Source organism: Siniperca chuatsi, linkage group LG21 (assembly GCF_020085105.1).
Source record: "Siniperca chuatsi isolate FFG_IHB_CAS linkage group LG21, ASM2008510v1, whole genome shotgun sequence".
In the NCBI taxonomy this organism is placed as follows: domain Eukaryota; kingdom Metazoa; phylum Chordata; class Actinopteri; order Centrarchiformes; family Sinipercidae; genus Siniperca; species Siniperca chuatsi.
The window spans coordinates 1,336,603-1,363,381 of record NC_058062.1 but is presented as its reverse complement, the minus strand read 5'-3'; the positions used below and the strand labels follow the sequence as shown (position 1 = coordinate 1,363,381).

General features: G+C 41.0%; 1 protein-coding gene across 3 annotated transcripts in view; it reads right to left on the bottom strand.

Annotated features, from left to right (window-relative positions):
* si:ch73-366l1.5 (FILIA-N KH-like domain-containing protein) overlaps positions 1-26,779 on the bottom strand; it is a 38,674-nt gene that overhangs the window by 5,618 nt on the left and 6,277 nt on the right. For 2 of the 3 annotated variants that reach the window (XM_044181521.1, XM_044181524.1), the window contains exons 2-3: positions 15,875-16,340; positions 12,433-12,532 (exon numbers count right to left, since the gene is read on the bottom strand). In XM_044181521.1, the coding sequence (XP_044037456.1) occupies positions 12,433-12,532; positions 15,875-16,340 (566 nt within the window). Of the gene's footprint in view, positions 1-8,413; positions 8,487-12,432; positions 12,533-15,874; positions 16,341-26,779 lie in introns of all 3 variants that reach the window. The other variant, XM_044181523.1, reaches the window with a different exon arrangement.

Sequence of the window (26,779 nt, the reverse complement as noted above, 5' to 3'; positions counted from 1 at the left end):
ACCGGCATCTATTGGTTTCCATTCATTTTAATGTAGCACGAAAATCAATTGCCAGACTCTTGAAAGTTGCTTGAGTTGTTTAATCATCAAGTCAAGTCTGCACTTATCTTTATCTGAGTCCCGAGTGACCTCTCAGTCGTCTAAACACAATCATAAAGACGTTCATCGCGCAGCTTTTGTAGGAAAACTAATGAAATACGCTGTCAGTGAATGTTTTGTAGATATGTTCAGGCAAATATTTGCATTAAAAACCTTTCCTCATTATACTGATAAGACATAATTCTGTTGGATTATGTTGCTCTCAAAACATATTTGCTGTTGGAAACTAGTCGTTTATGAATTTAACTGTCTCACAGGACGGCGACGCTGCAAACACGTGATGACCTTATAGACCATGATGCATTGCTGCAGGTTAAACTGCCCAACAGGATATAAAGCAGTTAAAATGAGCTCAACCTGAAACATCTGCAGCAGTAAAATGCAACACACACATGAATGCAGCAGGAATATGAATCCAGAAACATCAGATATAATAAAACACTGACAGGAAGCGTTTTACTGCACAGGGACGACTCTCACTGTCACACTTTAAGTAACTTTAGCTGATTATTCTTATATACTATACTTTTACTTAAGTAAAGTTTTAAATGCAGGACTTTTACTTGTAGCTGAGTATTACAGTGTGGTGTTAGTACTTTTACTGCAGTAAAGGATCTGAATACTTCTTCCACCGCTGAGAGCCTGTAAATTAAAAAATATATATATATTTTATAACATTTCAGGTTTCCATCCTTGTCTTTATTCACTGTCCAGCAACTTTTAGTGGAGTTTGAAGCTGACTGATAGGAACTGAGCGTGTCACGTTCACCTATTTAAACCTAACCAAAACAGACACAGGTTCCCCAGATAATTAGTGTGTGTGTGTGTGTGAATCTCATCAGTGCACAGCTGAGTTGATAAACCTCCAAAAAAAAAAAAAAAAAAAAAAAACCCAACCAGGTGTTTTCCATTAAAAGGTTCAGATCTGAGTGACAGCACTCACCGTTAGCTGTGGTGTTAGCAGGTAGCATGCGGGGTTAGCAGGTGAGCAGCACAGCTGGACAGAAGCTGACAGATGTGACAGTAAACCAGCACCAGAACCAAACCAGCACCAGAACCAAAGCAGCACCAGATGGAGGCTGAATGACGTGAACGTAATGAGGGAAACAATAACACTTGAACACCTGTAGTGCGCTGAGGTGACCTGTTTCCTGTACGAGCGTGTCGTCGTGTACAACTGAGACCAGCGGTGGAAAGTAACTAAGTACATTTACTTCAAGTATTGTACTTTAATACAATTTTGAGGTACTTATGCTACTTTATACTTCCACCCCACTACATTCATTTGATATCTATAGTTACTACTTACTTTGCAGAATCAGATTTCACATAAAAAACACAAGATAATCTTAAAAAATACAACACTTTTAAAACACTTGTTCCCGACCTTTTTAACTTATGACCTCTAACCTCTCTTGGGGCCCTTTATCACGTTTCAGATGTCTCTGAGTTGTTATCAGGTCGGCCATAGAGACATTTCCCAACCAAACGTCTCACATGGTTTCACTTAAATTATTGATTGAGACTCAAAGAGGTAAAACGATCCAATATTTCACACACAAAAAACAAAAATTAGAGAAAATTCCAAAAACTGAAAACATATATCAGAACTTTGTTTTTTCTCATTTCCTCTCCCATCAATCATCTCACAACCCCTCAGATTTATCTGGTGACCCTTTGGAGGGTCCCGACCCGTAGGTTGGGAACCACTGGGCTAAACTGCTAACTGTGTATAAAGCAGTTAAAACAAGCTAACTGTATGTAAAGTAGTTAAACTAGCTAACTGTGTATAAAGCAGTTAAACTAGCTAACTGTGTATAAAGCAGTTAAAACTAGCTAACTGTGTATAAAGCAGTTAAAACTAGCTAACTGTGTATAAAGCAGTTAAAACTAGCTAACTGTGTATAAAGCAGTTAAACTAGCTAACTGTATGTAAAGTAGTTAAAACTAGCTAACTGTGTATAAAGCAGTTAAAACTAGTTAACTGTATATAAAGCAGTTAAAACAAGCTAACTGTATGTAAAGTAGTTAAAACAAGCTAACTGTGTATAAAGCAGTTAAAACTAGCTAACTGTATGTAAAGTAGTTAAAACAAGCTAACTGTGTATAAAGCAGTTAAAACTAGCTAACTGTATGTAAAGTAGTTAAAACAAGCTAACTGTGTATAAAGCAGTTAAAACTAGCTAACTGTATGTAAAGTAGTTAAAACAAGCTAACTGTATATAAAGCAGTTAAAACTAGCTAACTGTATATAAAGCAGTTAAACTAGCTAACTGTGTATAAAGCAGTTAAAACTAGCTAACTGTATGTAAAGTAGTTAAAACAAGCTAACTGTGTATAAAGCAGTTAAAACTAGCTAACTGTATGTAAAGTAGTTAAAACAAGCTAACTGTGTATAAAGCAGTTAAAACTAGCTAACTGTATATAAAGCAGTTAAACTAGCTAACTGTATGTAAAGTAGTTAAACTAGCTAACTGTATGTAAAGTAGTTAAAACTAGCTAACTGTGTATAAAGCAGTTAAAACTAGTTAACTGTATATAAAGCAGTTAAAACAAGCTAACTGTGTATAAAGCAGTTAAAACTAGCTAACTGTATGTAAAGTAGTTAAAACAAGCTAACTGTGTATAAAGCAGTTAAAACTAGCTAACTGTATATAAAGCAGTTAAACTAGCTAACTGTATGTAAAGTAGTTAAACTAGCTAACTGTATGTAAAGTAGTTAAAACTAGCTAACTGTGTATAAAGCAGTTAAAACTAGTTAACTGTATATAAAGCAGTTAAAACAAGCTAACTGTATGTAAAGCAGTTAAAACAAGCTAACTGTGTATAAAGCAGTTAAAACTAGCTAACTGTATATAAAGCAGTTAAAACTAGCTAACTGTATGTAAAGCAGTTAAAACTAACTAACTGTGTATAAAGCAGTTACTTGTTTGTGTAAATGTGATCCTGAAACCTCACAGAATATATATCAATCATGTGTCAATCACATTTATTCATTATTCATTGCACTGCTGTTCTGCCCAGTCCAGTTCATTACTGTACATCAGCATACTTCTGTTTATACCAATGCCATCTGTATATAACGTCCATAGCACCACTTGTAAAATATTTTCATAATACTGCTCTATCCTGCATTTATGCCCACACTTTATATCCTGCACTTGCTTATTGGACCTGAACTGCATTTTGTTGCCTTGTACTTGTACATGTGTAAGGACAATAAAGTTGAATCTAATCGAATCAAATATCAATTTATTTTCACACTTTTTGTACATTCTTTAGTCAATATTTTTCATGTTCCATCCTCTGTGCAGCTCTTTTAATTTCCTCTTACTATGTTTATTGTGACCGTTTCTGATTCTGATTCACTCAAAATGTGAATATTTCCACGTGTAATGCCTGTATTTGTCCTGCAGAGGGCGCTCGCACGCAACAAGAAGGCTTCCTGGACGATAAAGAAGCAGAGAAGTAGCAGCTATTACCAGCTAAAAATAAGAAACATAAGAAGACATTGTCCTTAAGCTTAAAATAGTTAAAACTGCTTATTAAAAGGGCTTAGTGTCTTATCTTATCTTGCCTCAGAGTAAACGGTTTGCTGCAGTTTGTGATTTTTATTTTGGAAAGTGCTGTAAAACTAAAATTACTATTATTATACGAGTTGTTTTCCTGAGACCCTGAAGAGGATAGAGAATGGACGGACTGAAAGCTGCCAAAGTAAGACTAAAGGGCCTCAGGAATCAGGGCCATTGTTTGACTCGCGGTGTAATTAGATGAATATCCAGCTGAATTAAGCTGCTGGAAAATGTCAGTAATATCTGTGGTGAACAGGCAGAGTCTCAGATGTGTACAAACGCAGAGTTGCTACGAGGCTGATATGAAGTTTGGCAGCTGGTTCCTAAAATCAGAGCTGCAGTGATAGAAAAGTCCCCACCCATCGAATTAAACTGGTAAATATGAGGCACCAGTTTCAGCTGCTGCGACTGAAACATTACGCTCCTCAGACAGTGGAAGTACTCAGATCCTTTACTGCAGTAAAAGTACTAATACCACACTGAAAACACTCTGCTGCAGTGAAAGTGTGCGAGTGTGATCAGGAAAAAGCCCTTAAAGCATTAAAGCAGTGCAGCGTCCCTGTGGCTGCTGTGCTGTTATATATTCTATCATCAGGTTATTATTCCTCGTGCATTAATGTAAAGCAGGATGTTGCTGCTGCAGCTGGTGGAGCTGGAGCTCATGTTGAACCGGTTTGTATCGGACTGCAGCTGATGATGCTTTTCATTCTGGATCCATCTGCCGATTCTTTTCTCCGTCGATCCGTCGATCGATCGATCGATCGATCGGTTTGGAAAACTCATGAAACACACTGGTTTCCATTTTCTGTGACTTTCTACTTCTTGACTACAATTCAGAGAGACACATTGTACTTTTTACTTCACTACATTTATCTGATAACTTTAGTTACTTTGTAGATTCAGATTATTAATACAAAATATAATCAAATAAATTATGATGTATTATTATAGATTAGCCAGCAGAATATTAAGTGAATTAAATGAGCTCCACCTGCTGCAACATTAAAGTGATGAACACATTAATGCATCAATAATTATAATCCAGTAATATATATTATTCAGAAATGGGCCATTCTGCATAATGAGTACTTTTACTTTTGGTACTTTAAGTATATTTTGATGTTCATACTTTTACTTACTAGCAGAGTATTTCTTTACTGTGTTATTGCTACTTACTGATACTTCTTCTGCCACTGACTTGCTAAAATTTGGATTTCTCTTTAAGTTAATGTGCATGTATTGTATAATTTCCTGATACGACATAAACAGAATACTATGACAAACAGTAGTACACACTACATACAGTTAGTATGCAGTGTGGAAATGGGACACAGCGTGATTTGTTGACAATAAAGTTTAATTGAATTGAAAGATCCTCTCTGACAGTCAACACAAACTGAACATTAGAACCTTCAAAAACACTGAATTTCTTGTGGGACTTCTGTATTATATTTTACTCTGTTACCCTCCCTGTCTACAAAAATATAATTATTTTCTTACTGACTGATTTATTTACTTTCTTATTTTAAACAGGGGCTGTTTTCATTAAGTCTTCTCCCTGGCATCAGTTAACCAGCCTTCACAGACACACTCAATCAGATGGAGAATGTGTCCTTTGTGTTTCCTCTTAAAGCCTGCTGAAGGTTCCTATAGAATCTTTTGTGTTTCCTGTATGGACGTCTTATCCCCTCGGAGAACACATGACCCACATTGGCCTTCCAAGCGTCTCAGGCCTCTTTTTTGTCCCTTTCTGGGTTTGTGTATACTGGTTTCTACTGGGAGGTTTCAGCTCCAGGATGAAATGACAGGACCGAGGACTCGGATGTGATGCTGGTGTGTTTTCTGTTACCTGAGATCAGACAGGAGGTGAATAATAAGAGGATAACTCCATCTGGAGCACTAGCCTGTCACATACTGCAGTACCGCTGCACTGTACCGTAACATACTGCAGTACCGCTGGACTGGACTGTCACATACTGCAGTACCGCTGCACTGTACTGTCACATACTGCAGTACCGCTGCACTGTACCGTAACATACTGCAGTACCGCTGCACTGTACTGTCACATACTGCAGTACCGCTGCACTGTACCGTAACATACTGCAGTACCGCTGCACTGTACTGTCACATACTGCAGTACCGCTGCACTGTACCGTAACATACTGCAGTACCGCTGGACTGTACTGTGACATACTGCAGTACCGCTGCACTGTACCGTAACATACTGCAGTACCGCTGGACTGTACCGTAACATACTGCAGTACCGCTAACGTAACATACTGCAGTACCGCTGGACTGTACTGTGACATACTGCAGTGTAACCGCTGGACTGTACTGTGACATACTGCAGTGTAACCGCTGGACTGTACTGTGACATACTGCAGTACCGCTGCACTGTACCGTAACATACTGCAGTGTAACCGCTGGACTGTACCGTAACATACTGCAGTGTAACCGCTGGACTGTACCGTAACATACTGCAGTACCGCTGGACTGTACTGTGACATACTGCAGTACCGCTGGACTGTACTGTGACATACTGCAGTGTAACCGCTGGACTGTACTGTGACATACTACAGTACCGCTGGACTGGACTGTAACATACTACAGTACCGCTGGACTGTACCGTAACATACTACAGTACCGCTGGACTGTACCGTAACATACTACAGTACCGCTAACGTAACATACTGCAGTACCGCTGGACTGTACCGTGACATACTGCAGTACCGCTGGACTGTACCGTAACATACTGCAGTACCGCTGGACTGTACCGTAACATACTGCAGTACCGCTAACGTAACATACTGCAGTACCGCTGGACTGTACCGTAACATACTGCAGTACCGCTGGACTGTACCGTAACATACTACAGTACCGCTAACGTAACATACTGCAGTACCGCTGGACTGTACCGTAACATACTACAGTACCGCTAACGTAACATACTGCAGTACCGCTGGACTGTACCGTAACATACTGCAGTACCGCTGGACTGTACCGTAACATACTACAGTACCACTAACGTAACATACTGCAGTACCGCTGGACTGTACCGTGACATACTACAGTACCGCTGGACTGTACCGTAACATACTGCAGTACCGCTGCACTGTACCGTAACATACTGCAGTACCGCTGGTGTAACCGCTGGTTGTCTCTGTGTAGACAGATGAACCATGTGACCCAGTTATATGGCTCCAGATGAAAGCATGAGAGTCAAAGGATGATTCAGGACGACTGAAGGGGGAGGTCAGTGAAGGCGTCACAGGGAGGACTGGTGGACTAATGAGTAGGGATAGACTGATTATTTATTTATGGATATTTATGAGCAGATATTCAACCTCTACTGATGAATCTGTGGTGTGCCAATAAACCCCATCATCAATGTGGTTGATCCAGGAAATGCGGCCAGGAGCTTTTGTTTCCAAACTACATGATTAAGGAAAAGTACTGATTTGATAGAACATAAAAAGAATAGTACGAGTAGTACTTAAACGAATAAGGAACATTTTGGGAACTACACTTATATAATGCGACAAGAAGGTGGATATCAATCTCATGTCTGTGTGGTAAGCAGACTCATCAGGTAAACGAAAGTACGTTTTTCTTCAACGATAGCGGTGAGTTGACAGGAAATGAAGGAGACATGCAATAAAAGGTCCCTGGCCGAGTTCAAACCAGGTAGGTTGTGGTTTACGGTCAGTGCCTTCAACCATAAACCACCGGGTGCGCCGAAAATATCGTTTTTAATGAATAATGAATACTTTTAGGTTTAAAAAAAACCAAAAACCCGAAAATGGTGAAATTAAATGCCTGTTCTATTAGTTTCCTCTGGTGAGACTTGGCATTCAGTACTGAGCGGGATCCAAGACGTCGTTAACCTAGCTTAGCATAAAGAGTCAAGGCAGGGGGAACTAGCCTGAAAAAGCTCCAACACATAACTCCCCTTAAAACCAGAAACTATGGTTTTTATATTACTGTTCGTGCACAGACAGAGACACAAAGTGTTAATCAGTGAGCTTTAGAGGTGTTCGCAGGTGTATTTTTGAACTTTGGGCAGAGCCAGGCAAGCTGTTTCCAGTCTTTATGCTAAGCTAAGCTAACAACGTCCGGACTCCGAACTTAACACACAGACACGACAGTGATATCCATCTGATCGTCTCACTCTCAGAGAAAGAGAATAAGAGAGTTTTGAACTATTCCTTTAACTATGCAGCATTTATGTCTGAGTCTCTGTTCGATTAGTTTCTGTCATTCTTTAATGATGAGATATTTTATTATTTTCTGTATTCGTTCTCTGTTCACAATGTACAAATTAAAGAGAAAGTGACTGACGACTGTCTCTGAAAAGTTACTTTCAAATAAAACTAACTTCTATTAGCTAATTACGTTTTTGTAAAAAAATATGACGCCCAGATCATAGCAACAAAAACCGCACACTGACGAATCCAGTGTTTCATTGTTAAAAGCTTTCGTTTGTTTTCGGAACACTTTATTGTACATTCATCTGGTTATTTACATTCCCCATTGTAAATAACTTGTATATCAATATAATTAAAATAAAATGAGGGTTGTGACAAACACATACAATTTCTCGACAGACAAAAGGGTTATTTTTGGTTTTGGACATAAATCCACTATCAGTCGATCCGTACTTGTGAGGTGTTGGGGAAGATGTAGGGAGAGGACTGGAGGTCTGGGTGTTATTGGGAGGTTATTTAACAGAAATATCTCCTTACCATGTCCTTCCTAACACACTGTGTGTCTGCTGAGGTTGATTATAGAGAGGTAAAATCAGATGTAAGCTCTATCCTGAAAAGATAAAGGTGGAGGCAGTCAGACACTCTGCTGAGAGCAAAGACACAAACAACATTTGTTGCTGCACATTTGTACCAAAAAATGTAAATTATCCACAAAAACTGGGGCGTCATGCTCGGATATTCCAGTAAACCTGGAGTCAGGAGGAGAAACAAGACAGATGGATAAACTAAAGTTGAGGGACGGGCTGGGTACCGACAATACCTGACTTCTGATATTTATACCTAAATGATGCTGGTTTCAATTTCTACAAAACCTTATTTAAACTGAATCTATATATAAAAAGTGTATATACAGAGCCCCCAAAGTCCTGAATGACATATGTTTTTATCCTCTGTGCACAAGATATTGTCTGATGCATTTCTGTAAGATTAAAGATCTGTGTCTTGTGTGTATAAATTATTATCTAGCATGAAATATCCATATCGTATGCACACAAGAAAATGTCACATATCAAGTACAAGGTATTGTCTTGTGGTGCGTTTTAGGATTTTGGAGGCTCCGTAATATACAGAACATAGCACACAGGTTTAAAATTAGCTTCATAAACCTAAACGAAATGGTCTAAAACTCACTGATTTCAACCAGGAACTAGAACCAGGAACTATCTGATCACAGAACGAGTAAACAAGAACACAGTGCGACACACAACGGCCACCTGGTACAGCTTTGCACCCGCAGCGCACATTGGACATCCTGAATACAAACACAACCAGTCAAGTTGTCAACGTGATAAAACTGCTGCTTGGAGACAGGACAACGGCGAATCCTGATGACATAAGTCATCGCAGGTTTAAGGCTTAAGGTTGGAACTCGCTTCTCAGGGCCGCATGCAACCCAATGTGCACGGGGGAGCTGGATCAGTCAATCAGGTAGCTTTGAGAGGCGTGTAGTACATCAGCTTCTAAGCAGCCACTTCATTAGGTGATCCAGCTCTGCCATACATTCTGCCTTTACAAGGATAATAATGTTCATGTTTACTACTGAGGTTGCAGTTTGCAGTGGTGTTGAACTGGACTGCATTGCGTTGAGAGGTGTTTCTAATATTTTGGCCACCCCATTAACATACATGAGAGGGCCAGAATATTAGAAACACCTGTCAATATAATGCAGCAGCACCACCCACCGCGACCTCAGTAATAAACAGAATTATTACCTTTCTGACAGTCAACGAAAACTTATAAGTTCTGTAAAAGTAGAATTCATGGCAGAGCTGCTGTATTGGATCGCATTGCGTTGTACAGGTGTACCTAATGAAGTGGCCGCGAGCGTATGGTTACCCATAACACCCTTTTCCACGTAGAGCCGCTCAGATGTTCATGTTTATCTTCAGTAAACTATAGTTCAAGCCTTAGAGAACAGAAAAACGGCCTGAGGGATTTGATGTGCGTCACACGTTGCCCTCATAAATCTGACCAATGCCAACTTTAAAAACTCGATGACACTCGATGCTGCGGGCACATTTTGGTCGGTACTCAGAAAGTGTTGAGGTTTGATACCCAGCCTTAAGTCGAGGGCGTGGCTGCTGACTGCTGGGATGGACACAGGCATCATTCGCATGAGCTGAGGACTGAGTTTATAGAAGCTTAGTGAGGGGAGAAGGAATGAGGAACTTGGACGAGGTTCAGCATCAAACTCTTTCCCTCTGCTGGAGAAATATTTATTAATCTGTGACGTTATTTGGCCCCCGAGACACAACTCAGACTGTGACGAGAAGGGAAACTCAACACAAAGACACTTTCACCTCCTATGCTTCTCCTTAAAAACTCAACGGAAACATAATAAAGCAGCGCTGCCAAAACCACAGAAACATTTTAAGAGCTTCGGGAGTTTAAAAAGCCTCCAATCAGGGGAGCTGTAGACGCTCACTCCCCGAGCTGACAAAAGAAAGAGAAATACCAAAACTGTAAACTAAGCAGAAGAATGCATTTCTCCTCACTCGGCCTCTTTCCTTTGACTCGGCTGAAAAACGTTGTCCACCTCCAGGCTTGAGACCTCACTGACAGACAGAGACCATACGTAACAGATTACATAACGCCTCGCTCTTTCATCGCTCAGGCCTCGGGATGCGTTGACCAGAGAAACGAATGGAGAAGACAGACGCTGCTCTCTGTGTGAATCCACAGAGACGGAAAAACCTGACCTTTCACACATTCATTTAAAACTGAGACAAGAATAAATCAATTACTGCGATTGACAGAAACATTAACAGGCTTCTCTTCTGTCTGCTACACCTAAAATAAAACTGGAACAAGACTCCGTATGTCGTCACACTCGCTCTGACGTTTATTACACACCAGGAAACTGTTCTATTCTGAACTCTTCACCCCTCCTAAATCAAAAAGCTTTGTCCTCTGTACAAACAGCACAAACTCAGCTTGTCAGGCTCCTTCTTTAAAATACCATTAAGTCACATCAGCAGCGAAAGGTGGCGCGCAAGCTAACGGTGTAATAATAGCACATGACTGTTAGCGCTAGCTTGGCTACATCAGCTGCCTCAGTTTAGAGGTCTTACACGTCCAAATGTTTGGACCCGTGAAGACCAGCAAACCCTTTTTGGACCTGAATATAATGCGGTTTGAGTCCTTTAAGGATCTGCAGGACTCGTGTCGTTGGGTCTTTGGAGTCCAAACTCCTGAGGACACTCGGAGTAAGACGTGGTTATTCTCAGCGATGTATATTATTTAATATCATACACCACACTGCCACTGATCCTTTTTATTGATATCTATCTATCTATCTATCTATAGTATGTTATTAATTTGATTAGAGTGTGAGATCTGTACATATAAGGAGGCAGAAGTCCTCAAAGGTCCAATAAAAACATGAAACTTAACATGGCAGCAACAAATATTAGATTCACGCTCTGAGACCAAAGTTTATTCTCCAAAATTAGTTTTGTCTTCAGTTCGGCAGCTCTGAAAACAGGAAGAAACGACTTTGATAAACCGACCACAGACCTGAAATGCAGCAGTGGAAAGTAACTGAGTACATTTACTCGAGTACTGTACTCGAGTACAATTTTGAGGTACTTGTACTTGAGTGTTTCCATTTTATTCTACTTTATACTTCCCCTCTTTTTGGAAGCCAATATTGTATTTTTTACGCCTCTAAATGTATTTGACAACATTAGTTACTTTGCAGATTCAGGTTATTAATAGAAAATATAAATCAACTAATAGATTTTGATGTTTTTTGTTTTTTTTTTTACATGGATTAAGCTACCTGGCAGTATGAAGTCATTACAATGAGCTCCACCTGCTGCAACAATAAAGTGATGAACACATTATTGCATCAATAATTATAATCCAATAATATATATTATTCAGAAATGGGCCATTCTGCATAATGAGTACTTTTACTTTTGGTACTTTAAGTATATTTTGATGCTCATACTTTTGTACTTTTACTAACACTCTGAATGCAGGACTTTTACCTGTAACAGAGTATTTCTACACTGTAATATTACTACGTTTTGCTTGTATACTTCTTCCGCCAATGAAATCGAACCGTTAACTTCTCGCCTAAAATCTAAATTTACTTTGGTGACACAATAACAGCTGTTGGATGAAAGTTTCACCAGTGGCGAGAACAGTAACTTGCTAGCTAATGCTAGTTTGGCTAACTCTGTTGTGGGGTTAAAGGAAAGGCTTTCTGATGACATCCTGAGTATCCATGAGTTCCTTTAGTTCGCGCACTTTAATCGAAAACGTCTCTTCGACCGCGCATCACCGAGCTGCTGCGGTGAGGAAACAGCCCGTCCACCTCCCATCCCGCTGCAGGATGAGAGCTTCAGCAGCTCCCTCTCACAGCAGCTTTCGTTTCATGCAGGCAGCACACAAAGGGCAAAACCAGATAAAACCGGGCAGAGAGCAGGAGGCGTTCGCGTGTTTGTGTTAGCATGCATACAACGCGTCGTACGTCACGCCATTAAACTGACCTCTGCTCCTCCTCGATCTCCTCCTTGGTCATCAGCGTCTCAAACTTGCTCTGTTTCTTTCCCGGAGTGAACTTCACCTTGTCTTCAGCTGCAGCCACATCTGAGACACACAGGACAAGGAGAGAAGAGCCAACATGCACATGAATGAGATCTAAAGACTTTTTATACATTTTTATACAAGACCCTCATGAGATTATGTTAACAAGGTGTCAGTGCTGCATTAACTGATGTTTGTATTTTCTCTTCACGCCACTTTCTGCTTCCACTCCGCCTCGCCTCAGAGGGAAATGTTGGACTTTTTACTGCGCTGCATTTATCTGACAGCTTTAGTTACTTTACAGATTCAGATTTTTGCTACAAAACAAAAGAAAATATGATTTTTTTTGTTAGAAGTTAAATCCCTTCCTGGCTACAGCTCCTCAGATGTGCAGATCTGCTGCTTTTCCTCTGAACGACTGTAATAACTGTGATGTTTGTTAATAACGTCGAGCTTTGGACTGTCGGTCGGACACGACGACACGCTGAAGGCGTCGCTTTGGGCTCTGGGTCGTCGTGACGGCGTTTCTCACCGTTTTCACCAGTTTTCCAAACCGATCGATCGATCGACGGAGAAAAGAATCGGCAGATGGATCCAGAATGAAAAGCATCATCAGCTGCAGTCCGATACAAACCGGTTCAACATGAGCTCCAGCTCCACCAGCTGCAGCAGCAACATCCTGCTTTACATTAATGCACGAGGAATAATAACCTGATGACAGAATATATAACAGCACAGCAGCCACAGGGACGCTGCACTGCTTTAATGCTTTAAGGGCTTTTTCCTGATCACACTCGCACACTTTCACTGCAGCAGAGGGTTTCACAGAGTGTGTCGGTACTTTTACTGCAGTAACGGACCTGAGTACTTCCTGCACCGCTGCTATTACCTAACTTTGTGTATGCTATAGTGTTAGAATAGGCTATAACATAACTAATGCTAAAGTATTAGCATATCACTGACTAATACTTAATTTGGTGTGATTTGGCGTTAGCATATCATTTATTGGTACTATAGGCTAATGCATTACCGTGTAATTTACTAACACTTTGCCTGGAGTTAGCTTATAATTTGCCCTCACTGATGTATGTTGTGTTAACGTATTACTTTGATTAAATTATTTGATGTGTGCTGAAACTGTTAGCATATAATTTACTATTACTTAATTTGGTGTATGCTAAAGCATTAGCATGTACTATAATGCTCCAAGCCAGTTAGCCACTCAGGACATGTGGAGGATTTTGGTGTTTAGGCTATATTAGCACTGTAACTCGAACCAGTGGTTAATGATACGGTGCGCAGGTACAACACACACACACATTAGCAACACACACCTGTTGCTCCACCTGTTGTGTGACAGGTCGGAGGGACATAAAGCAGACTGTCAGTCTGGACAGCGGCTGTTGTTCAGGGCAGCCGAGCGCTCTGACTGACTGTTCCAGATTAAGTATCAGCCTCCTAAAGCAGTTGGCTGCTCCACCTCTATACATGCCAACTGATCCACTGATACCGCGCGCACACACACACACACACACACACTCCTGACACTGAGGAGACAGGAAGTAATCAACTGGTCATCATGTTGCTATGTGAGTGACTGGATTTCCTGTTTGAGTAAATTACAGTTGAGACGCACAAAGAGCACGTTACACACTGTATCTCGCATGTTTAACGTGTGGAGGTCAGATATAAATAACCAAATGTCCTGAGCGGTGGTTAATCACGAGATTATATTATTATTTCACTGTAAATGTATTGCTTTTTAATACATTCTGTCTAAGCCTGTGCAATCATCACTCTGTGTAGTGTGACTCAGTCAAACCTGGGTCTGCACTGCGAACGCAGCCCGACTCTGTCGGCTTGTCCTGGAAACAACTTATCAGCTGCGCACAGCCGCTGACATCTGCCTGCTACGAGGAGCTGTTTCTCTATTCAGAGATTAGATTTAGAGCAAACAAAGGAAGTTAGATATACTACAGAAGACAGACAGCGCAAAGGACTACAGCACAGGGCTCCTTCTGTTCCTTTAGTGGAAGTTTTGTATCTTGAAATACTTATATCCGATCTATTTTAAATCTTAGTGATGCAGAAACTGTTGTACGTGCTTTTATCTCCTCACGCCTCGATCACTGTAACAGCCCGTTCACTCGTCTTAATCTAAAAACTCTGACAGACTGCAGACTGTACAGGACTCGGCTGCTCGGCTGTAAACCAGGACCCAGAGGTGGGACCACGTCACACCTGGTTCAGCCTCTTTACATCGGCTCCCTGTTGGTTTCAGGACTGATTTTAAGATCTTGTTGATTACTTTTAAGGCTCTTCATGGCCCCAGACTATATTTTAGACCTTGTAATCCCTTATGAACCTTCACGCAGTCTGAGATCTTCGGGCAGGGGTCTCCTGTCTGTTCCTGAGTCCAGGATGGAAACTAAGGGGGGCAGAGCTTTGGCCATCAGGGCCCCGAGGCTCTGGATCAACCTGCCCGAAGACATCAGGCTGTCTGAGTCAGAGTCTTCATTTAAGTCTCGTCTCAAAACACATTTTTATCTGAAAGCAGATCCTGATTTTACCTGAACTGTTTATTTTATTGCTTTTATGTATTTTATTTCTTTATATTTCTGCACTTGAAGCACTTTGTACTTTGTTTTGATAAGTGCTCTGTAAATAAAGTTTTATTATTATTATTATTATTATTATTATTATTATTATTATAGTACTCAGGAAAAGAAAGCTGGTGCAGATCCAAACCAACATGTCGGTACTGTCTGACTTCCTGTCTGCGGCGCTCAGCTGCGAGCCCATTGGCTCCTGCTGAAGACGTAAATCTCGTAAGTTTCCTGTTTAAAAAAGGCTGTTTCTTAACGCAGAGGACGATGTGGTGTTCTTGGTTGGACGGAAAAACGTGCAACATGCTGCACAAAGCAGAGTGAAATCATGAAAATCAAGTAAAACAGCTGTTTAACTTCGGTTTGCACATCTGTAATAACAGCAGCAGAAATAATTAACAGTTAGGTTGTGAGTTTGTTGTAATAAACATCTGGATAGACGCGAACTCATTTTCATTTATTTATATTTCTTTTACTCTCTGAGCTACGGCTACATGGTGTTTTTAATTCAGATTATTTGGTCTGCTAACTGTCTCGCTTCGTCGCGTTGGGCTCAGTTTGACCTGCTTATAGTCTGAAAGGCAACGGGGACGCTCACACCTGGATCGCCCACACCTGGATCGCCCACACCTGGATCGCTCACACCTGGATCGCTCACACCTGGCCGATACCTGCACCCCTGCTACAGTGGAGAGAGTACTTTGCTGTACTCTGTAAAGCTCTCTAGTTGTTGCACACACATCAGAGAGCTGCGTGTGAAACTGCTTTAAATGAACTAACAGCCGTTCAGCGGTCTTACCGTCCAGGACGGTCTCTGGTTCAGGTTCTGGTTCAGGCTCGGGCGATGCCTCTGCGACGGGTTCAGGGGTCGGCAGACGGTCTTCTGTTGCTCCAGGGATCAGCTCAGGTGAGGACTGCTCAGGTTCAGGTTCAGCCACAGGCTGCCGGACCGCTTCAGTTACTGGTTCAGACTCGGCCACAGGCTCTGGATCGGGCACTGCAACAGGTTCTGGGACAGGTTCGGGTACTGATACCGGTTCTGGGACAGGTTCGGGGACCGATACTGGTTCTGGGATAGGTTCTGGTGCTGCAGCTAGTTCTGGAACAGTTTCTGGTTCTGGTACGGTCTCTGGTACTGTGACTGGTTCTGGTACTTTTAGTGGTTCAGGGACAGGTTCTGGTGCTGATACCGGTTCTGGGACAGGTTCTGGTACTTTTACTGGTTCTGGGACAGGTTCTGGTGCTGATACCGGTTCTGGGACAGCCTGGAAAGACAAAAGGTTTAAAAAGAAGTGAATTTCTTTCAGAGATAAAAGCATAAACTTACCAAACAGTGACAGCTGGTGTGAGCAGCTGCTTTCTATCAGCAGTTTGTGGATGAAATGTCTCGACCGGTTGTGACGCAGCTGCACGACTGAGACGTGTCCTGAAATAGAAGCTAAGCAGTGTGGACAGACTCCAGTCTGTAATCTGTTTAAGAAAACTGTACTGCTGAAATAATCCTGCGATTCTAGTAAGAAATTAACCGACAACATCACTACGTTAAAAAACCCAAGCGGGCGTGTCGTTTCAGGTACGTGTGAGACCCTGACATAGGATCCAGAAAGGCTGGAGGAAGTACTCAGACCGCTAATACTTCACTACAAGTATTATCAGCTAAATGTACCTAAAGTATCCAAAGTAAAAGTACTCACTGTCAGTGTTTTATTATATCTGATGTTTCTGGATTCATATTCCTGCTGCAGATGTTTAAGGTCGAGCTCATTTTAACTGCTTCATATCCTGTTGGGCAGTTTAACCTGCAGCAATGCATCATGGTCTATAAGAGCATCACGTGTCTGCAGCGTCGCCGTCCTGCGAGAACCACGCATCTCTGAAAAGGTGGTCCCATTAAAATGAACGCAGGTTTCTTCACGTAGTGCTGGTTTGATTCTGAACACGCCGTTAGACGTTTTCCGACTTTAAAAAGACAAAGATGAAGAAATACAAACCTTTTTGCAAACGCACTCCACGGCGAGAAAACAACACCGATCACTAAAGAGTCAATAAGTAGGGATTCTGATCAATACTAGAGACGGTATCATCTTACTGCAGATGTATCGTATGAGCAGCATAGAGTTTGTCCACCAAGTTTATTTTTACAGGGTAAAACGGCCCAATCGCTCCATGTCCCATATTTATGGGATCAAAAATGTTAATTTAAATGATGTTTATGTAAAAACTGTATTGAAATGACACTGATATCTGTGTTAGCCTCAAGAGTTCAGCCTCAGTTGGCAGTTGATAGACCTTTTTCACAGTAGACCTGGACTCGTCAAACACAGGTGTAATTAATAACATGAATATTGCGCATGCGCATAATCTTAGTGATGCAGAAACTGTTGTACGTGCTTTTATCTCCTCACGCCTCGATCACTGTAACAGCCCGTTCACTCGTCTTAATCTAAAAACTCTGACAGACTGCAGACTGTACAGGACTCAGCTGCTCGGCTGTAAACCAGGACCGAGAGCTGCGACCACGTCACACCTGGTTCAGCCTCTTTACATCGGCTCCCTGTTGGTTTCAGGACTGATTTTAAGATCTTGTTGATTACTTTTAAGGCTCTTCATGGCTCCGGACTATATTTTAGACCTTGTAATCCCTTATGAACCTTCACGCAGTCTGAGATCTTCGGGCAGGGGTCTCCTGTCTGTTCCTGAGTCCAGGATGGAAACTAAGGGGGACAGAGCTTTGGCCATCAGGGCCCCGAGGCTCTGGAACAACCTGCCCGAAGACATCAGGCTGTCTGAGTCAGAGTCTTCGTTTAAGTCTCGTCTCAAAACACATTTTTATCTGAAAGCAGATCCTGATTTTACCTGAACTGTTTATTTTATTGCTTTTGTGTATTTTATTTCTTTATATTTCATCATTCACTGCGGTGTTTTATTTCTCTCTCTGTGAAGCACTTTGTACTTTGTTTTGATAAGTGCTCTGTAAATAAAGTTTTACTATTCTTATTAAGCATTCATTAATAATTATAGTTGGAGAGGTGATATGTGTACATGTGGGCCGCTGACCTCTGGCTGACTAACGCTCGTGTGGGAGCGACTGCTGTCAGTTGCAGCTCCTCATTGAGGATCAGCCGCCGCCTGCTGCTGACACCAGGACAAACTAAACCCTCTTCACTGTCCAACCTGTCCTTTCCCCGACACCTGACGGCCATATACATATATCTGTCTTCTCATTGTCCGACCTCCCGGCTGCACCTGTCTGTGTCTTCTGTGAAGTGCTGAGTTTGCACAAATAAACATTTGAGCAGCGGATCTGGTTTCTCCACACGCCTCTGACGCCGTTACAACAGACAAACATACAGTTTCAGGCACAACTTGCGACTGACGTTTTCTTAAATGAGAACTTTTATTGGTCCTTTTAAACCACGGCAAAAACGTGGACGGCTTTAAAGTAGAATGGCTGGTTTGTTTGGCTCGATTTTAACTGAGCTTCATGCCCCAAGAGTTCGATTTAGACAAAATTAACAAGACAAAACAATCAAAAGACCTGTTTTATTAGAAACTAGGTCAAAATTAAGGGATACTACATCATATTTACTTTCTTTTTATTTTGATTATTCCTAACTTTTCATGGTTTTTTTTCTCCTGGCAGTAAAGAGCTTCTTTGGATTCAATGAAGGAACAATCTGATTTTTTTCCCCAACATGCTTGCTTGATGTGTATTAGCTTAGCCCGTTAGCTAAGAGTTTGGTTCTAGGTCTCCTTAGTTCAGCCGGCGTTAGCTTTTGGTCCTGTTAGCTTCTGAGACTCATTAGCAAAGAGTTAGCTTCTAGGTCGCGCTGGCTTACACTTCATTTACGCAATGTCAGCAGAAGAATAGGAAGAAAACTCTCGTTATTCCAAGACACCTTAATCAGATTATCTAAATAGCTTTAATTAGCTACTTTTGTGGTGTTACGCATTATAGGTTGGTTTGTTGACACCTCTGTAGTTCTTCTCACCAAGTGGGAAATATCATCGCTGTCAGAAACTTCTGATATCTCCGACAGAGAATTACAAGTTGGAGGCTGAGGGGACAGTTTTTCCAACTCAGACGCTTGTAATTACAGTCCGTACGTGGCATTAGCTTAAAGTTAGCTGCTCGGTCCATTTTGCTTAAAGTTAGCTTTTAGGTCCCTTTAGCTTAAAGTTAGCTTCTCGGTCCCTTTACCTTAGAGTTAGCTTCTAAGTCCCTTTTGCTTAAAGTTAGCTTCTTGGTCCCTTTACCTTAGAGCTAGCTTCTAAGTCCCTTTTGTTTAAAGTTAGCTTCTCGGTCCCTTTACCTTAGAGTTAGCTTCTAAGTCCCTTTTGCTTAAAGTTAGCTTCTTGGTCCCTTTACCTTAGAGCTAGCTTCTAAGTCCCTTTTGTTTAAAGTTAGCTTCTCGGTCCCTTTACCTTAGAGTTAGCTTCTAAGTCCCTTTGCTTAAAGTTAGCTTCTTGGTCCCTTTACCTTAGAGCTAGCTTCTAAGTCCCTTTTGTTTAAAGTTAGCTTCTCGGTCCCTTTACCTTAGAGTTAGCTTCTAAGTCCCTTTTGCTTAAAGTTAGCTTCTTGGTCCCTTTACCTTGGAGTTAGCTTCTAAGTCCCTTTTGCTTAAAGTTAGCTTCTCGGTCCCTTTACCTTAGAGTTAGCTTCTAAGTCCCTTTTGCTTAAAGTTAGCTTCTTGGTCCCTTTACCTTAGAGCTAGCTTCTAAGTCCCTTTTGTTTAAAGTTAGCTTCTCTGTCCCTTTACCTTAGAGTTAGCTTCTAAGTCCCTTTTGCTTAAAGTTAGCTTCTCGGTCCCTTTATCTCAGAGTTAGCTTCTAGGTCCCTTTAGCTTAGAGTTAGCTTCTAGGTACCAACTACAGAATGGATTGGTGATTAGTTAGCTAAGACACAACATGTAAATCTGTTGTGTTACTGGATGCACAGAGATGAAACTGATATCCATCTTCTCATCAGGAAACTATATTTTCCAAATTGTCAAACTAAAGTGATCTTGTGTCTTTGCTACAACATGTTTATTTAACACCAGAGAAGAAAAGAAAAGAGGCTGCAGTGTCCCTGTTCGGTCCCATCAGACAAAACCAGCCTCAACCCGGACAGACGCCACAGCAGTGCCAACTGGGGGCATCATGGGAGGCCAGTGAAATGCATCAGTCCTGACCGTATTAAACCACTCCTGTCTGCTGCATGCCTGGTCTCTTAATCCCACAGCAGCCCTCCCTCACACCCTCAAACTGGAATAGCATCCATTTATCCCGAAACACCGGCCCCTTCCTTGGCCTCTGAATTCCTAAACTATGAAACACCAAAATAATCTCAACACCAAAGAGCCGACTTGCTGAAACAAAGTGTTCTGTGTCACGATACTAAATGCAGCATCATTAAATCATTTTATGAGTCAGCAGGATGATAAACTGTATTCTGAGCCGAAACCGAGGCCCAGCCTGTGCTGCCGGCCTAAATTGGTCAAATATTTTAGTTGGGTGAATAAGTCCCACATGAGATCATCGCGTGCAATGTTATCGTTTCAGGCAATGGCCGCTGATATTTCTGCTTTGAGGAATGAATCAACCAAACAGCATTAGAGGAAATTATGGAAGCCAATTACTGCCAGAAAAAGAAAACACAGATGAAATGTTAAGAATGACAAAAATACTAATACTAAAGGTAAAACAAAATTGTGAGATAAGGAGTTAAAATTTTTAGATATTATATCAAGATCATGAGATATATTAAGATACGAGAGTAATCGGCATTATAACATAGCAAATCAAGATTATAAAATACTTAAACAAGATGATTTAAAATACAAAATCAAGATTACGAGATACTAAATCAAAATTATGAGATACTAAATCGAGATTATAAAATAGAAAATCAAGATGTTAAAACACCAAATCAAGATTACAAGATACTAAATCAAGAATATAATATATTAATTCAAGATTACGAGATATTAAATAAAGATTATGAGATACTAAATGAAGATTATAGCATACTAAATCAAAATGAGATACTAAATCGTGATTATAAAATAGAAAATCAAGATTACAATATATTAATTCAAGATTACGAGATATTAAATCAATATACTGAGGCACTAAATCAAGATTATGAAATACAAAATCAAGATTACGAGATACTAAATGAAGATTACGAGATACTAAATGAAGATTATAAAACAGAAAATCAAGATGTTAAAACACCAAATCAAGATTATAAAATACTAAATCAAGATTACAAGTACTAAATTATGAGATTCGAGATTATAAAATAAATTAAATTAAAGGATAAAATACAAAATTGATTATATTTCCAAAAATGTCAAACTGAAATGATCTAAAACTAAAAAGAAGTCAAATGTAATTTTGGAAAATGAGCTCTGCCGCTCTGGATTAGTCCGAGTCTTCTCGGCCTCCATGACCTCTGAGAGCATTTCCTGGTAAATATATCCCAATCTGTAACATTATACTGAGTGCTTCATTCTTAAAAGCCATTTTAGCTCGGTAACAGGGCGCGGAGGACGGGCATTAGATCTCCTAGCATGTGGGGAATTTAGTGAACAACCTGAGCATACATTAATGAGGAAGCAGCTCCAGTTGGTGAAGAGCCTGAGGCCGCCACGTGAGATCAGCAAGCTGTTCGTCCACAGCTGACGGGACGGAGAGGACACAGCCTTTCTCCTCTATTATTACAGAAATACAGAAGGTCGATGGGGAGAGGTGCTCATAATTAAAGATGATTATTTGACCCTTTGCTAAAAACTTAGCTGCCACACCTGTCAATCTTTCTCTCACACGGCACGTATACAGGTTACAGTGATAACGGTGAATACTCATCAAAATTATCAGACATTTTTGGAACAATGGGTCCTTGATTTCAGACAGAATTAAAGTAAAGCAGTCTCAGTGGTACTAATGTATTGTAAGTATTAATGTAAAAATTAAAAGTTAAAGTCCTGCGTTCAAAATCCTACTTAAGTAAAAGTACAGAAGTATTATCGTCTTCATGTAGTAAAAGTACTGGTTCTGCAGTAAATTGTCTCCTGTGACTGATATCTGATTCTATCTGACATTATCAGATTGTTAATACTGATGCATCAACGTTAGAGCAGCATTTTACTGTTGGAGCTGCTCGAGGTGGAGCTAGTTTTAACCACTTTATATACAGTTAGCTAGTTTATATTCAGTTAGCTAGTTTGTATACAGTTAGCTAGTTTAACTGCTTTATAGCTAGTTTTAACTACTTTATATACTGTTAACTAGTTTTAACTGCTTTATATACAGTTAGCTAGTTTATATACAGTTGGCTAGTTTAACTGCTTTATAGCTTGTTTTAACTACTTTAAATAATGTTAGCTAGTTTTAACTGCTTTATACACAGTTAGCTAGTTTATATACAGTTGGCTAGTTTAACTGCTTTATAGCTTGTTTTAACTACTTTAAATAATGTTAGCTAGTTTTAACTGCTTTATACACAGTTAGCTAGTTTGTATACAGTTAGCTAGTTTAACTGCTTTATAGCTAGTTTTAACTACTTTATATACTGTTAACTAGTTTTAACTGCTTTATATACAGTTAGCTAGTTTGTATACAGTTAGCTAGTTTAACTGCTTTATAGCTAGTTTTAACTACTTTATATACAGTTAGATATTTTTTACCTGCTTTATATACAGTTAGCTAGTTTTAACATCTTTATATACAGTTAGCTAGTTTTAACTGCATTATATAGGTTTAGCTAGTTTAACTGCTTTATATACAGTTAGCTAGTTTTAACTGCTTTATATACAGTTAGCTAGTTTTAACTGCTTTATATACAGTTAGCTAGTTTTAACCGCTTTATATAGGTTTAGCTAGTTTAACTGCTTTATATACAGTTAGCTAGTTTTAACCGTTTTATATAAAGTTAGCAAGTTTTAACCACTTTATATACAGTTAGCTAACAGTTAACATTAGCCTAAACTCTAGTATAGTAGCATCCAGGACTGGAGGATCACACAGTGGATGTTCCAGTCCTGAAGAGGGCTTTTTCTAATATAACCTCCAACCCCACAAAATAATGGCGTTAGCTTATGATATGCTAAGTCTTGGTATCGAAATGGGTAGGCGGGCATGTTGAGGTTTTCAGCTAACATTAGGGCAGATAAAAACTCTGTTTAATCCATTTGTTTTTTTGTTATTGGTTTTGGTAAAACTAAAAGAAGACCTGATCCTCCAAACTCTTTATATTATATATATATATATATATATATATATATATATATATATATATATATATGGAGTTTCTCTCTGACTACAGCTCCATGTACACTGCCTCAACATGCGGAGGGAAACAAAGACTGACATGGGAGAAAGGATTAGTCAGATAAAGACGCCGTGTCTACGAGACAACATCTTGAGATATACAGAAAATTAAGATGTAATCTTGGGATTATCTGTGGAAATTAGTGCCACGGCTACAAACAGCACTGCATCACTTAATTCAGGGTCCGTGAATTCGACCCCTGATGTGTTTCGCTGAGGAATAAATACCAGTAGCCACTTTCCCATGTTGCATGTTGGGGGGGGTTGGAATAGACTGTAGCTTCCATCTCTGCCCTGCTTCTCTGTCTAAACACAGACGCTTTGTTCCCTCAGCACTCTGCCTCATCTCCACTTCAGCTCTCTGACGTCGCCTCCATTCATGAAAGAGACAGCGAGACACTTCCTCTCTGTTCTCTGCAGGGAAACGTCTGCAGGACTGTCTGCAGTCCAGAGCTGCAGAGACTGACTCCAGGTGTTTAAACTGACCGATGCAGGTGAACTCAGCGTGACTCCTCGTCTGTTCGTGTCCAGAACGAACCTCGTAAATCAGACTGAATTCTCGTTTCTTTTCATTATTCAGTCCGAAAATGTGTTTCGTTATTTTGCCATAATCAGTCAGTGAGCGACGCACTCGTCCCGTCCACGTTGGTTTCAGTCGACGCGGACGTTTTTCCGCTATAATAAAAGAAATATGTCAATTTTAGAATTGTTATTTCTGTACGACCTCTAACAACAACATTTTTGTGGTAATTTTTCTGCCAGTTTTGTGTCTCGGGAAGTTAATGTGTCCAGCCTACAAAGCTCTGATCGGCTCGGTTGTATTTTTAAACAGCCGTTGAATAAAACAACAGCAGACTTATTTTAAAGTTACTGAGAAAATGTGAGATGTCAGCGGTGACGGAAAGGTCTGGAACGAGGAACGTGTTAAAAAACAAAAGCTTGTTAATTGCAGAGAGTTCAGTCGGCTGTGAACCTGCTGTTTGGCCCGAATGACCACATTTTCAGCCAATCAGAGAACCAGATCCTGCTGCGTGTTCCCAATAATCTAAAGCTGTAATTTCACATGACTGCTCTACCATTTACGATAATTGTTTAGCCGAGGTGGTAAAAAACCCGAAGCATTGTAAGTTTCGACCTTCCCGTGTGTCGAGTTACTTCACTTGTTTTCTGATCTTCTGGACGATGTTTTTGTTTTTATTGGACCGCAGGACGACCTAGTGGCCACTCGTGGAAGCTGCCAGGGATCCAAATAAAGAATAAAGTAGGTGACGGACGACACCCGTTAAAAAAGACCCTGGAGGACTGTACTGAGCGACTGAGGTTACATTGACTCGCCCTCCAAAGACTGAAACTCGGCCCTCGTAACACCGTTAGTATCATCCTCACCGGCCCTTCAGACTGCCGTTAACGCAGGAGGAGACGGAGGCTTTCAAGTCATCAGATCTGGAGTGAAATCGGGAAATAAATGTGTTTTTGTGCAGAAAGTCTCTGCGCGTGATGAGTGTGTGTAACAGTTATGACACATCACAAGGTTTTGGGGTAGCTTGAAAAAAAGATCTCTGCCATCTTGGCTTCCTTAATGGAAACAAATCCAGAACAACTCTGTGCTGTTTGGTTTCCTCTCTGTTACTGTAAACTGTTCTCCTCAGTATCCTGACTGGACTGGAGTTCTTCATCATGGCCAAAAAACACCACAATCACGCCAGGATGTGCGGTCACTGGAGGGTTAGAGGATGCGGTTAGGACAGGGTGGTGGCGAGGGTGGTGGCGAGGGTGCCAACCTCACCACAGAGGAGGAATTAGCTGCGATGCAGAGATATGAAGCCATTGTTTTCTCCTGGACTTGATGCCAACGGCTCTGAGCACTGAGAAGCAGAGGTGTGGTCAGCCAGACCAGACCAGACCAGACCAGAGCTTCAGAGGGAGGAGGAGAGGCAGGAACTGGGCCAGGCCAGGGGGGAAATACCAGGAGAGGTATGTCAGACAACAGAGGAGGTCCAATGAGAAGAGAGCCCTGTGAGTCCACGACACACTACTGCTCAGCGTGATAAAAACCCAAAGAGACGAGAGGACTGTGAACGCCACACAGGCCACACCCCCTGGATGACTCAGCGTTAGTCCCCTGGTCGGAGAACAGCTGACTCATGGGGGGCATTAAAGACGGAGGGACATTTCTAAATTATGACCAATGCATTATTATGATGTGAAATAATAAATTACAAATTGCATTTTCGAAGGGGGGGGGGGGCGCAAAAATCCCGATAAACAAAATGTAAACGACGACAAAAACATCTGGGGGAACCACAAACAACCTGGACATTGTGACGACACATTTTAGGGGGCAGTGTTTTGGAATTATGACAAAATTAACACATTTTGCGTTACTTATGATAAATAAATTATGAAAAATTAATTTGGGGGTTCTGTAACACATTTTTGCGAAGATTTTGTAATTTAGAACATTTGAAAATAATGGTAAATAAACTTTGAAGTCACTATAACAATTATTTTGAATTATAACACGGAACAAATGTGGAGGACAGTTTAAAGTTTGTGATGGCTGATGTGATACAGAAACATACAGACCAGACTAACTGCACCTCTGTACTGATCAGAGAACAGCTGACTCTGACACCACCTTCCCTCCTTCAAACCTGCACTGACGTGTGCGCACTCACATTTCCATACATGGAGAGCTGCTCCGCCACAAGCTCCACGCTGTGGTCATTTTCAAAGAATGAGGAGGGAGAAGAAATGTTAAACGGGTCTGAATAAAGCTCAGCGTGCCCAACTAATTTAACTAATTCGACCCTTTTTGTATGCAGCCAACTAAATCCGCACATTTTGCAGCCCACGCGGTGAGTAACACCCTTGTCCTCACATCCACCTCGTTCACATCGGAGCATGAGATGCAGCTTTATGTCCTGTTGCCTTTTTAGGCTGCAGCGTGGATGCAGCTGTAACTTCAGAAGGAGGAACAGTAAAACATGCTAAGAACATAAATGTCAGGGAGCCGGACTGGGCTCCGGCTCGGGTGGCAGCGATGCGCGGAGCGGCTGCAGGTTGTAAATCTGTAAACAGGAAGCTGCCACAGCAAGGCGCTGAGACCGACACATGAAAACACCGCAGGGTGGGAAAGTTTAGTGCTTGGAGAACCTGGTTATTTATTGCTGGATCATTGCAGTGGACTTTCATTTCAACAGAAGAAACCGTTTTTTAGCTACTGGGCAGAATCCATCTGCCGATTCTTTTCTCCGTCGATCGATCGATCGGTTTGGAAAACTGGTGAAAACGGTGAGAAACGCCGTCACGACGACCCAGAGCCCAAAGCGACGCCTTCAGCGTGTCGTCGTGTCCGACCGACAGTCCGAAGCTCGACGTTATTAAC